Source organism: Lissotriton vulgaris, unplaced genomic scaffold, assembly GCF_964263255.1.
Source record: "Lissotriton vulgaris unplaced genomic scaffold, aLisVul1.2 SCAFFOLD_1876, whole genome shotgun sequence".
NCBI lineage: Eukaryota > Metazoa > Chordata > Amphibia > Caudata > Salamandridae > Lissotriton > Lissotriton vulgaris.
The window spans coordinates 126,550-140,204 of NW_028245941.1; the positions used below are offsets into that span (position 1 = coordinate 126,550).

General features: G+C 47.1%; 1 protein-coding gene across 2 annotated transcripts in view; it reads right to left on the minus strand.

Moving 5' to 3' along the window:
* Positions 1-4,709: 4,709 nt before the first annotated feature.
* Positions 4,710-13,655, minus strand: part of LOC147666222 (cullin-9-like) — a 326,973-nt gene continuing 318,027 nt past the window's right edge. For both annotated transcript variants that reach the window (XM_086949198.1, XM_086949199.1), the window contains exon 30: positions 4,710-5,493. In XM_086949198.1, coding sequence (XP_086805324.1) covers positions 5,188-5,493 — 306 coding nt within the window. In that variant the 3' untranslated portion in view covers positions 4,710-5,187. The remainder of the gene's footprint in view (positions 5,494-13,655) is intronic.

A 13,655-nucleotide genomic window follows, 5' to 3' on the forward strand; every position in this document is an offset into this window, starting at 1 on the left:
ACAGAAATACAAGTGTTATCAAAAATCACAAATATGTAAACAACCCTGATACAGCAGACACTTGTTTCGTCCACTGGGGTCCTTCCTGTGAAGTACAGTACACCTTCCGAGATCCTTCCTACAGCACATCACAGACCATTCTCCCTGTTCTGGATGCCTGCTACCCTTTTGGACTGCAGAGCTGGCCATCAGATTTATATTTAGATTTCATCTTCCACTGCCTACACCTCTATCTCAGGCTGTCACGATTACTCCCTTTGTTGTATTACTTTTTCATCTCTTATTTCTACTGGGGTTCAAACTGTAGTGCAATATATGTCTCTTTTTCTTGTATACATTATGTTTTTACTTTCAATCGGATGCATTGGTGAACTTTAGGATTTGAATGTCATTTATGGTTTGGTGTTATTTTGATTTTCTTTTTTTTCTTTTATTACAATACTTTATTTCGGCCTCTAGGGCCATTAAAGAGCATCAGATAAAACAGGCCTTGTACACATCTGGTTTAAAAGACACTAACTATTAACAAAGAACTTCGGGCCGATTCACAAAACTAACTTAAGACAAAATCCTAAACTTACTACTTTTGGTATTCACAGAAGTTAGGATTTTGTCTTAAGACAAACTTAAGACAGACTTAAGACAAAATCCTAACTTAAGTCTGTCTTAAGACAAACTTAAGACAAAATCCTAACTTCTGTGAATACCAAAAGTAGTAAGTTTAGGATTTTGTCTTAAATTAGTTCTGTGAATCGGGCCCTGAAAGTGTAATGGTTAACCCACAATTGGCAAGACATAAAGCGCACACTACATAGGTACAGTTGGGATGCAAAGATATATATTATACCATGGAACAATTAAAATGCAACAAGCCATATTAAAAAAAAAAATGTTAAAAACAACCAACCATTATAAAAATATACAAGTGGTAAAATGTTATGCTAACATTTTATGCTAAAAGTAGGACTATAGGACAGCGGTGCCAGGCGCAGGGCCTGGATATGGACATGCTCGCCCTTCGCCAGTTCATACAAGTCTTCAACACCCTGGGATCTACTTCAGGAAGGCCCGACGAGTATGCCGCATACAGTTTAGGAAACGCGATACAGCGAAGACAATTGATGGGTGAGTGTCATACTTTAGAACTCTGTAAGCCTCTATGGAGCGCACAAACCCTACATTCTTGCATAATTGGATTAACCAAAGCTTGCGCGGCAACCGATAGGCAGGGCAGAGGAGCAAAACATGTCATTCGGACTCTGCCTTGTAGTTACATGCAGGGCATTCACCTGTGTGGTCTCTCGCCTATTTACTGGTCTATGCCGCCACTGGGAGGGTCTCCAGTCTCAGTTGCATATATAGTTTCCTAGCCAGTGGGGGTTGAACAAAATCTAGGAAAGTTTCCCTGCTGTATACATCGTTTACCACTAGAAATTCTGCAGTTAAACGACCACTTGAGGAGCTTTCTCGGATTGACTTTAGCTTAGCTGCTCTATAGGAATTAACTAGGTCCTACCTGGAAAGCTTAGCACACGATGTCTCGGGCGTACTCCAGAGATCCGGCTTGCCCAGCTCGAGGGCAAGGTCCCTTATGTGGCAGAGCCATGGGATTTTCTTTATGGTGCGAATGGATAAAAACTCAGATAGTTCAGCCCTAAAGACCGACAACTCTTGAGTCACCCACATCCTCCGCCAAAAAGTTAAGGGTCTCAGAACAATCTCTTAATCAAGCGGTCGCAATCCGAGGTCCATGCGAAGGGGAATTAGGGGGGTGCTGCGGGGTAAGCCTAATACCTGGTGCTGAAGTTATTCTTCACCTTTGTCCGATTGCCAGCGGGAGAGTGCCCCCACAGCTCCACCCCATAGAGTGTTGCACCCCTTGCTTGGGCTTTAAAAATTTCTACCACCGGGGCGGCTGGTTTAAAAACTGAAGATCTATACAACTTCATTATACCACCCAGTGTCTGTGTTAATCCAAGCCTTGCTTTGTCCAACTGTGGACCCCATTCGAAATTCTCTGCCAAGGTAATCAAATATCTTGACTCTTTCAAGGGGAATACCTTGTAGGGAAGGATTTGGCCGGGTTGAGTAGGGAGGGTTGAAGACCATGTATTTCGTTTTAGCTAGGTTGATCTCGAGCCCTCTTGCCTTACAAAAGATTTCAAAACCATCTAAAAGGCGCTGAATGCCCATAGGCGATTTTGAAAGAAGCAAAGTATTGTCTGCGAACATCAGCGCAGGGACCTTCCCTGAAGCTAACTTTGGAGCATCGTTGTACTTGATTAATTTAAGATGGTTGATTAAATCATTGATAAAAAGACAAAATAAAGTAGGGGCTAAAACACATCCCTGCCGTACCCCCGTTTGGACAAGGAAACGGGAAGTGAATTCCCCGTGCCTTCCACAGCGCACGTGTGCAAAATTGTCAAGGTGTAGCATCTTAATGGCATTTAAGAGGTATGGAGGAATCCCTAGGTCACTCAACACCCTCCAGAGATTTTTCTCTGGGTACAAGGTCGAAGGCCGACTTCAGATCAACAAATATTAGATAGAGGCTGCCACCCTCTATACTCACTGTTTTCCAGAAGAGTAGTTGTAGTCTAAATATCTGGTCAACGTTTGACATTTTTGATCTGAAGCCGGCCTGGTAGGGACTTAATACTTGCTCTTCTTCGAGCCAGAAGCACCCGGCCAAAGAGTTTTTGGGAGATGTCGATTAAACAAATTGGCCTATAGTTGGAGGGAGTGAGGGGGCAACCTTTTTTTAAATATGGGGACAATCTCAGCCCCACGCCAAGTATCGGGGGGTTCGAACCCTTCAGTACCGCATTAAATAAAGCACACAAGTACGGAACCCATATTGTTGGTTCTTTGCGGAATAGATCCCCCGGCAGTTTATCTAAACCTGGGGCTTTGTTGCAGTGTAACTTGTTAATGGCGTTCCTCACTTCCGAGCTGGTAATCTCCATTTCCCCCTCTGATTGGAACTCGAGTGCCGTGCTGGTAGTAATGATGTTAACAGAGCCAGCGTTCCTATGGGAGTATAGTGACCCAAAATGGATCTCCCAGGTTTCAGCTGCTATATTGGGCTCGATAGGCGATCTCCCTTCCCGGTCACCGGTGCTCACTATTGCCCAAAACGTTTTCAAATCTTTATCATCCAGGGCACTCCTGAGCATTTCCCACCTTTCTTGTTCCCAGTTCTTCTTCCCCAGCCGGATGGACCGTTTGTATCTAACCCTGGCAAGTTTAATTAGCGGCCTATCATTGGCCTTGACTGCATCCAATAGACCCCGCTTGGCCTTGCGACATTGGTCATTAAACAAGGGACATTTGTTATGGCTGTTTTCTCTAACACGGGTCACCGGGTAGAAAACCTCCCCCAGATTCAGGGCGAGCTCAGAATGTATTTCCCCTACCTTATCAAGATCCGTATTGTGACCCTCCACATGGACTGCCTCCCACATTTTGACTAAAGATGGCATTGCTAGTTGGTAAATTTTAGCTATCTTCTCTGGGGACTGTTGGATGTGGCCCCATCTAACGTTCCTTCTATTATTGGTCGCTAATAGGGCGCTATGGCAGTTGGCAAATGTGGGGGAAGATTTGGCAATGCCTAGGTCCCATTGTTTGAGGGTCAAAATCAAGGCGTTGTGATCGCTGTCCTGCCTTTGTTCAAAATAAAAATCGAGGACCTTTCCCCAACATCTTGATTTTACCAGGATGGAGTCAATATGAGAAGTCTGGCCTGCTCTATTGAATGTGGTCTGCCCTGGTTGGTCAGATTTTGTCCGACCGTTGCATGCCCTTAAGGAGAAAGTTAGGGTGAGTGAGTTTAGCTGCATGGCCAAAGGGGACCATGATTTGATGGGGGTGATAAGGGGGTTGGGAATCGACCAATAAAGGTCTTCTTCCGTTGGGGGAGATTGTAAGGGATTGGTGAGGGGTTCGAAGTGGCAGTTGAAGTCACACCCCACAATCAGCCATATCCCCGAATCTAGAGTTGGAATAAAATCTCCCAAAAGGGCGATGGTAGACGATTCCTGGTTTTTGTTAACAGGGCGCAAATACACATTTATTAGGGCGATTTTCACCTTTGTTAGGAAGGAGAGCAGCACGCACTGGAGGTCACTTGTAGGAGTTGACAGCTGCTCTGCCCTGCAACCGAGGTGAGTGCCTACCCAGATGGAAAGGCCACCAGAAGGTCTCCCCCTCCCCCCATGAATGCCAAGATGTTATTTTGATTTTCGACAATAGAATCTTTCATGACTTTTCCAATGTGCAACTCATTTTGTAATCTAAGATCGTTTTATCAAACTTTCTGTAGCCTTGATGAAGCCTACTGTGGACGAAACCTGTCAGTTATATCCATACGGTTTAGATATTGTTGTGATATGTAATACAGCTTGTCTTTTTATTCCAAGACTGATTACTGTTTGAAGTGTGGACTTCTAATTCACATTTTACAAGCTATATGTGTGCTACACCTCAATTTAGGACTCTTTTTCTTCCCTTGTGGTTCTTCTTTTACTTCACTGTTCAGTATATATTGTCCCCCTTGGTCAGGGGCTGACCAACAGGGGTCGGCACCAGTCTGTATTTTTATTAGAATTATTGTATTTTTTTCTCCAGACAGTGAGACAAAAGTCAGTTTGCAAGGGAGATATAAATGCAGCCCTGTCCATAAAAAAGTAAAAAGAGACACAATGGCAAATTGAAGCTAGTACATTTTATTGAAAAAAATAATACTCCAGCCTCTCCAGACAGTGGTGCACATACCGCACGCTCGATCTCCAGGCAGCGGTGTGTATACGCCAGCATAGCCTCTCCTGACAGGGTGCGCGTACCCTTAGATAGACTTTAGATGACTGTGTGCATACTCAAAAGCCTTCAATACCAGCATTGCAATAAATCATTCCTGCAGGCAAGCATGCACCACGAGGCTACGCTGGCTACAGAATACAGGATGCGCTGCGCGTGCCAAACCCCATACCCTCCGGATGTGAACTGCAGCAACCATGAGGACTACTTCCGTTTCAACCAGAATGAGCTGTGGAACTGCGGTCTTGACTGCATCAATGGTCCTTGCACGTCCCCTTCGAGATCAGAGGGCCTTCCTCGCGTGTCGATCATAATATATGATGGAGGTAGGATGGAAGAGACAGGCTCTGCTTCTTGGACCATGTTTTACCTGAAGGTAGAGAAGGCGAGTCTCTTGTCGTCATTAGGGAGGTTGCTAACACTGTTGTTGCTTACTTTCCTAATTTCTGCAGTATGGAAGACAATGGCAGGAGTCTCTTTGGGGGGTGGTGGTGGCTGTGGCTGGGGGTCCTCAGAGACGTACTCCAGCACGTGCGGTCGGTCTTCGTTGCGCCGGACGTAGCCCTCATTTAGAAGGTGTATGACACAGGAGAGGACGTCCGTGTGGCTACAGCAGAAGTTCAGGAACTTGAGTGAAAATCTCTGATCACATTTCTGGCACGAGTCAATCACCTACAAGGCAAAAGCCAAATCTAAGTTAGGTAGTACAACCCTAGATCAGATGATCCTAAATACAACAAAATGCCTTGAACAGGTAAATGCTTTGCTACTAACTGAACTTCTATAAAATATATATTGACAAAAGTACAATACTAAAAGGGAAAAATTATTTAAGAGATTACTTAACTGGAACTTTACCACTTAGGTGGGAAACTGCAAGAGGGTTGGAAACCTCAGATTGCACTTTGTAAGAGGCCCGCTTCTCACCCTCTTCAATGCCATATGGAGGCTGCCCCCCTCAACAGCCTGTCCGATGCATGTAAATGTAAGGAGCTGCTGCTGTGAGTATGAAACATGTCTTGCAAGACCAGTGTGAGTATATGGCCCTTAAAATGCTGTGTGCTACAGTCTTTGATTTTTCGAGATTCCTATAAACCAGACATGCTCTTCTTAACGGGATCCACTGGCCAGGGTTTGATTGCTGCCATTCCACTGGTCTATAATATAGTCAGGCAAGACCGTCTGCATCTCATGAGAGGTGGTTTCCTCATTGTTCATCACTCAAACATTACATGTTACATTGTAGAAAATAAAAATCGTATTGCTGCAGAATGCTTTTTTTATTTTAACCCCTCGATGCTCATGACGGAACGGTTCCGTCATGAGCATCGGTCGGGCGGTGCTCATGACGGAACCGTTCCGTCATGACCACACCCGCGAATGGAATGTTCAGCACCGGGGGAGAATCGGCGCCGCAGGTAAGGTGTTAAAATTCAACCTCTCCGCCTCCTTCTGTGGCGCACTCGTATACCGTACGCCTGGACCTCGATCTGATTTGCTTACTTTTTAGCTCCTCATATTCTCTAAACAGCCACATTTTCTACTCTTGGAGACTTGAATTTTGACCTAGAAAAAAACATTGCAATTCCAGAAACCAATCACCTGCTCAACTCCATTGTAGGTCTTCAATGGTTACTCCAGCGCAGCGCGTAGACTAATCGAACCTTTCTTTTAAATAGAACCTCCTCTTCTTTGGTCTGACAACCGACACAAATCACCTCATTTGTCTTGTGTCTCATGTCATCAGCATTCCCTAAACTACCTTCTGTGCCCCTCACTTCCACAAAACCTTGCTCTGAAGAAGTCTTTATTTGTGCCAAAGCATTTAACACCTGGGTGGCATACATCCTGAGACGTTACTACACCACTCAAAGCTGAAAACCTCCCATGGGAAGCAGTCTATCGCCCCTTGGTACAATGATCGACTGGGTAAACATATAAGCAAGCACTTACAACACAACTGGATGAAAGAGTTATAATTATTCTGACAAACTTAAATGTCGTCAAGAGCTTTAACAAACATAAGTCACTAATCAGCACTACCTGTATGTCCCGAAATGCCATCAAAATCTAAAGTGCCACAATTCACCCAAAACATATTCTCAATCATCAAGAAGCTCTTAAATCCCACTGTCTCTCCCAACATTTTGTAGTTATCACAGCAACTTTGTGATGATCTGTCTAACTTTTCATGGATAAAATGTCCAAAAATCGACCTCAATTTCTCTGTGTATATGCCTATAGATCCGTCTACACTGCCATCAATGGTGCTTCCCCTCCAGAACTCTCGCATCTCAGCCTTGGGCAGGTTCAACCCTTATGCCTTCCTCACCTCAGGCTCGCCGGAGGAGTCTTGCCCACCACGCATTCTGTCCTTGGCTAAGGATCAGATCATTCAGCCACTTAGTGTACTTCGCTCCCTTCCCCTCGGCCAAGCTATGATCCCAGATCTTGGAAGGAAGCACAAGTAATCCCGTTATCAAAGAAACCCACGGCCAATCCTTGAGCATCGTCACATTCCAGATCCAGCTTTCTTTTTCCATTTCCCTCTAAACTACTAGAAAAAGCAGCCAATCTCAAACTGTTTAGCGTTTTAGAAATGGACGCTACCCTAGCTCCATCTCCATCTGGCTTTCCCTCCATGCACAGCAACAAGTCCACCATACTGTCCGTCTCAGATACCATAATATTCATGGTAGACCCAGGCCGCTCTGCCACACTGTTCTTACTCAATCTATCTGCAGCATTCCAATCAACCTCCCATCCTATTATGTTCTCTCATCTTCTTGTAAATGTGCCTTGAAGTGGCTTCACTCTTTCCGCTCCGATCACATTTCAGTAGTATACCTTGCCCTGTTGTAGTCTCTCGGCAGTATGGTGTTCAATATGGATGTGAGATCTTTTCCTATGATGATGACACAACTTGTGATGTCTATTTCGACCCATGTTCCTAAGAATCAGACAAGACCGAGGTCGTTATCTTCAGACAGGAGACCTCCATTTGTTCATCGGGTTAGGGTCCTTCCACTCTGGAGCTCTGCCCTACAACTAGATCAGCCACAAAAAATCTTGGCATATTGATGAAGAACAAACGTATTACTAAACATATTAATTAGGCAGCTGCAGGTCTGTTTACATTATCACAGAATATTCCAAAGGTTCTCCCAACAGAACAAGTTACTTACCTTTGGTAATGATATATCTGTAAGAGACATATATCAGTTATGGATTCCTCACCATAGAATTACCTCCAGGCGTCAGACTGGATCTGAAGAATTCTTTTCTCTGCAGTACCTCTGCGCGTCGGTAGGTGGTGTCGGTCGACTCTGTGTTCGTTGTTGGCGTTGTATCTACTTCGATGCCGCCCCTGCGCGTTGATGTCAGTTCTTTACACGACATCCCACGCCAGAAGCGCAGAGCCATGCAATACATTGACCACTGGTGCACAAAAACTAGGGCCCTGAAAGAGAGTCCCTTACCCTAGAAGTCAGTTCATAGAACGTGGACGAAGGGTGGTGCGGTGACCAATATATGTACATACCGTTACCAAAGGTAAGTAACTTGTTCATCTGAAAGAGACTATTAGTTATGGATTCCTCACCCTAGAATAGTTACCCCAGCAATACCAACCCCGGAGGTGGGTCTGCGAACCAAGTTCACATCAGAAAGTCCTGAAGAACTGAACGGCCAAAGAAGCTGTCCTTCCAGACTTGGCTGTCTAGGCAGTAGTGTTTAGTAAACATGTGCAATGAAGCCCACATGGCTGCCACGCAAATGTCATGAAGACTGACTCCACGCTCCAAAGCAGTAGTGGCTGCCGTCGCCCTGGTGGAATGGGAGCGCAGCCCCGCTGGAGGTTCCTTCTTTGCCAAGGAATAAGAGATTGCGATGCTGAGGTCAGTTAAGTAGCGGCTTGAAAGGAGCGCACTTAAGGTAGGTGAGAACCAGGTTTAAGTCCCACTGGGGCACTAAGAAAGGAATGGGAGGAAACAAATGAGTAACGCCCTTAAGGAAGCGATTTTCAATAGGTGACTTGAAAAGAGAAGGCTGATCAGGCAGCCGAAGAAAGGCTGAAATGGCCGAAAGGTGGCCTATCAGAGAGCCCAGAGCACAGTCCTGCTGGGCCAAAGAAAGAATGAAGAGGAGAACCTCTGAAAGAGGGGCAGAAAGGGGATCCACAGCATTTGCTGTACACCATGCTACAAATTTGTTTCACCTACAGGCGTACACAGTATTGGTGGAGGGACGCCTGGCTGCCAAGATAACGTTACAGCCTTCGGGAGGAAGGTCGAAAGCTGTTAACTGTCGCCGCTTAATCTCCATGCAAGGAGTTGGAGGCTGGACAGGTTCGGGTGGAGGACCATCCCCTGCTGCTGAGACAGAAGTTCCTCCCGAAGAGGCAGTCAGATCGGAGGATCGATGTCCATGTGCAAACGCACGGGATACCAGACTCTTCATGGCCAGTCCGGGGCCACAATAATGACTTGGGCCCGGTTGCGCTTGATCTTCGTCAGCACTCTGGGCAGAAGGGGTATAGGTGGAAAGGCGAATAGAAGACTGCAACTCCACTCGCGACGAAAAGCGCCTCCGAGCGAGAACCGCCTTAGATATTCCAAAAAGCAGAACTGCTGACATTGCGTGTTCTCTTCGGCGGTGAATAGATTTAACCAAGGCTCTCCCCACTGCTGAAAGAGACCTTGCACCACTTCCGAGTGAAGACGCCATTTGTGATCCATCATGAACCGGCGGGAGCAGGACTGACAAAGGCACTATTGGAGAGGATGCATGTCAGTGTGTACACATGACCTGCAGGATGCAGGAAATCAGCATTCCCAGCAGGAGACATACCATCAGGACAGGACCTGAGCTCCCACGTGAAGCATCGGTATCATACCCTGAATGTTCTGGATCGTCTGCGGAGGAGAGAAGACTTGAGTTCAGTATTGCCCCAATGAACATAAGGTCACAGAGGGCTCTAAGTGAGACTTGGGCACGAGCATGGATGCTCATGCATATAAATGGTCCAACACCAGCTGTGCGAAGCTCCCCTTAAGCAGCCAATCGTCGGGTTATGGGAACTCTGACATCCCTGACCTTCTCAGGTATGTCACAACTACTGCCATCACCTTGGGAAAGACTCAGGTTGCTGATGCTAACCGAACAGGGAGGTTGGGGAACTGGCAGTGAGTGAAACCTACCACGTACCGCAGGTACCTTCTGATTCCAGCGACATAAGTACCTGAGCCAGGTCTCACTGACGTCAGCACGCTGAGGTGGCTCCTATATAGGCACTGCACACTTTCGGCCTGGCGTTCAGAGAACCTGCCAGGTGTTGAACCACCAGGAACATGCCCTGATGTTCCAGCCACTTCCAGAGACGAAGTGCCTCCTGACATAGGGTTCATAAGCCCACCCGCCTTTTTTTGTTGCAGTACCACATGGTGGTGGTTTTGTCCGTGAACACCTGCATTACTCTCCCTTAGACAGAAGGAAGGAATGCCTTCAGTGCAAGACGGATTGCCTGAACCTCCAGTAGGTTGATGTGAGGAACGGAGAACAGTGGCCTCTGATCTCCGCCTCTCCCATGTCCGGTTCTTCCAACTGGTCTGCCAGAGGGTCCACAGACCCATCCCAGTCCTCTTCATCCTCCTCTGGTTGCCACTCAGGGTGATAGGGAACACCAAGGGAGTACAGGAGTACAAAAGTACTGGTCCGCGCCGGTCCAGCTCTGTGTCCACATCGAGGGGGAGACTAGAGTCGATGTTGGTTGGGGACACAACCAGCATCGGAGGTGTCGCCAATGGATTCGGCACCGGAGGAGGTGTCACGAGGTCGAAAGACACTGATCTGGCTCAAGGCCTGGACCCCTGGGGGCTCTATGGGGCCGAAGCTGCCAACATCGAAGGCCTAGAGCCCCCAGCCAAGCCCCCAGCCAAGTCTGAGTTGAGTTGCCCAAAGGTAGAGTGGAGAGCTTTGTAAAATCTGCAAAGATAGCAGGGGTCGCTACAGCTCCCGGAAAGGGAGGTAGGCTTGGTGTCAACCCAACCGGCTCCGCGGGCAGAGCCAGACAACTACCTTCCGCAACCAGCGTTGCATCGGCCGACGGAGAGAACGCGAAGAGTGACGATGCTTCTTTGCCTTATTTTTTGTGCTTTGACTTACCCGAAGACTTGTAAGAGGAGTGGTGGTGATGGTTCTGCGACCAGTCTAGCGTCCTCCCTCTCGACCGGGAACTCGAATGGCAAGGAGCCGACTGCCGGGCCTCCAAAGCTTTTGGGACTGCTCCCGCAAAGACTTCGGTCCATGGCCCAGCAGTCGGAGCACGACTTCGGGTCGTGGTCACGCTCCAGACACCATTGGCACATGAGATGCGGGTCCGTCACCGACATCTGTTTGGGGCAGGAGCCACAAGGCTTGAAGCCGGTCCGCCGTGATGATATCCCTGTGCACCAGAAGTTGTGAGGACTCAAAAAGATGTTGACAAAAAGTAGCAAAAAGGGAGTCAAAAAGTGACTTGAGGTACCGCTCCCTGGCACGGAAAAAGAAAGAACTGCCGTCAGCGCGCAGGGGCGGCGTCTAAGTAGATACTGTGATGTCATTCCGGTGATCAGAACGCCAACGACGAACGCGGAGTCGACTGATGCCTGGGGGTAAGTCTAAGGTGAGGAATCCATAACTAATAGTCTCTTTCAGATCTCCTTCTATATCATGCAAAACAGCAATTCAAGTGCTGATAACTTCTAGACTTGATGTAGATTCCCTTTATCTAGGAACTATTTAATACCTACTCCATCGCCTAGAAATCCTCAAACTCCTGAGGCTCGTCTTCCGCTGAACCTGCGCAGTTACTGTTCCATTTCATCACATCTAAAGGATCTTCATTGTCGGCCAAATCAAAAGCAGATTGTCTTCAAAACTCTTCGTTTCACCTATCAAGCTGTTCATACCAGTTGTCCAGGTTACTTAAGAATGCAATTTGCTCACCTTGATAATACCAGACTGGACGGGATGGATATTTCAGGGCCCTATACAGTAGGCCCCAAAAAAATAGGTACATTGGCCCCATGGCACACACAGTTACAGTATGGCATCAGGCCACCGCACGCTTAGGATGGTCAAACAGACTCACTAAAGCCACCCCGCTGTGGGCGTCGCAGCGGCTTGGTTCCTTCTGCTTCCAGTTGGGCTTCGACAAGTGGGACACAATAGGCATCTCAACAAAGGAGACCTAATTCACAATGGCAAACTCTTAACCTTTGCAGACTTACAGACCAAATACGCACTCACACAGACTGAGGCCTACCGCTACCTCCAGATCAAACATGCCCTCCTCTCCGCCATCCCTGATCTTTCCCCCTTGCCCGAATCCTTCCCCCTGGAGGATAGATTGCTCTCAGAACCCCTCCCGACGAAAGCCATTACCTCCACATACCGTAAGCTTTGCAATAACCTCCCAAATACATTTCAGCCCCTACGAGACAAATGGCAGTCGGACTTAGGCGACCTGGAGGAGGACGAATGGCGGGCGGCTTTGATGTCCCCCAGGGAGGTGGCGATTAATCATCGACTCAGGTTGATCCAACTGAAAATCTTACATAGAACCTACATGCCTGCGACTTTATTAGCCAAAATCGGGAGGAGGGAGGATGATGGGTGCCTAAGAGGCTGCGGACAAACTGGTACCTTCTACCATATATTGTGGGAATGTCAACAAAACCAGCGCTTTTGGGAGGTGATTGTCCGAAAAATGAGAGACTCACTGGGAAAACCCGTTCCTCCGTCGCCAAAGGAAATAGTTCTCAACATCTGGGGAGCCACGGACTTGAACGATCTAGAGTCACAATGGGCTGCCTTGAGCTTCCTAATTGCTAAGCGTTCTATTGCGATGAAATGGGGTGCTGCCGATAGACCTCTGGTGGTGGGATGGATGGCTGAACTAGACAGGTGTATGTTGGCTGAAAAAACTAATTACAAACTACATGGCTGCCCTGCGAAGTGGGACAAAAAGTGGGGCCACTGGAACATCTACCGGGGTGAACTTTGTGACTCCCCCTCGGTGGAACTGGCCATGATCCGGACTATACTACTGGACAGAATTGTGCAATGATTCCTTATGTTGTAAATGTACCTTGATTTTGCTTGACCATATCGATTGTACTTAGATCTTGACTCTGCAATGATTTAAATAAAAATGTATGTTAAAAAAAAAAAAAGAATGCAATTTGCTGCCTGCAATCACTTCTGTCTGCTGGGTTCGGCTTGTAGAGAGAAACTGATCATTCTTTGGATAAACCATAAAACATGCGCCCTACTGAGGTCACCACTTGTACTCGAGATCTTCTCAGTAAAAAGAGGCAAGCATTGATACTCGCGCAGCACTGGATCCTGTCAGGTAGAATCATCAGTGAAGGAAACCTTCCGTTATCAGCGCTCTCTCCAAATCAACCCATCTTCATCATCATCACAAAAGACGAAAAGAAAAAGTTACTTACCTTCCTACCTGGAGATTCATTATCAGTTAAATATCTCAGGCATCAGACAGGAAGTGGATACTTTCCATACCATTCCTCGGCCAGCAGGTGGTACTGTCTCCATCTTAGTGCCAGAAACATCAGCGGAAGCTCATAGAGTCACCCCAGCGAACCAACATCTGCTCCTCATCTGTTCTTTCTGCGCCCTTAGAGGCAGGGTCGAGGATGAAGACCTATCAATCATGAATGTGCACAGCGACAGCTCCTTTGGAATCTTATTATTGTGAAAGGACTCCGATCATTATTCCGAAAGAGGAGGTGGCGGGATCAGTGAGAAGTCTAGGGTTCGAGTATCCATTAGAA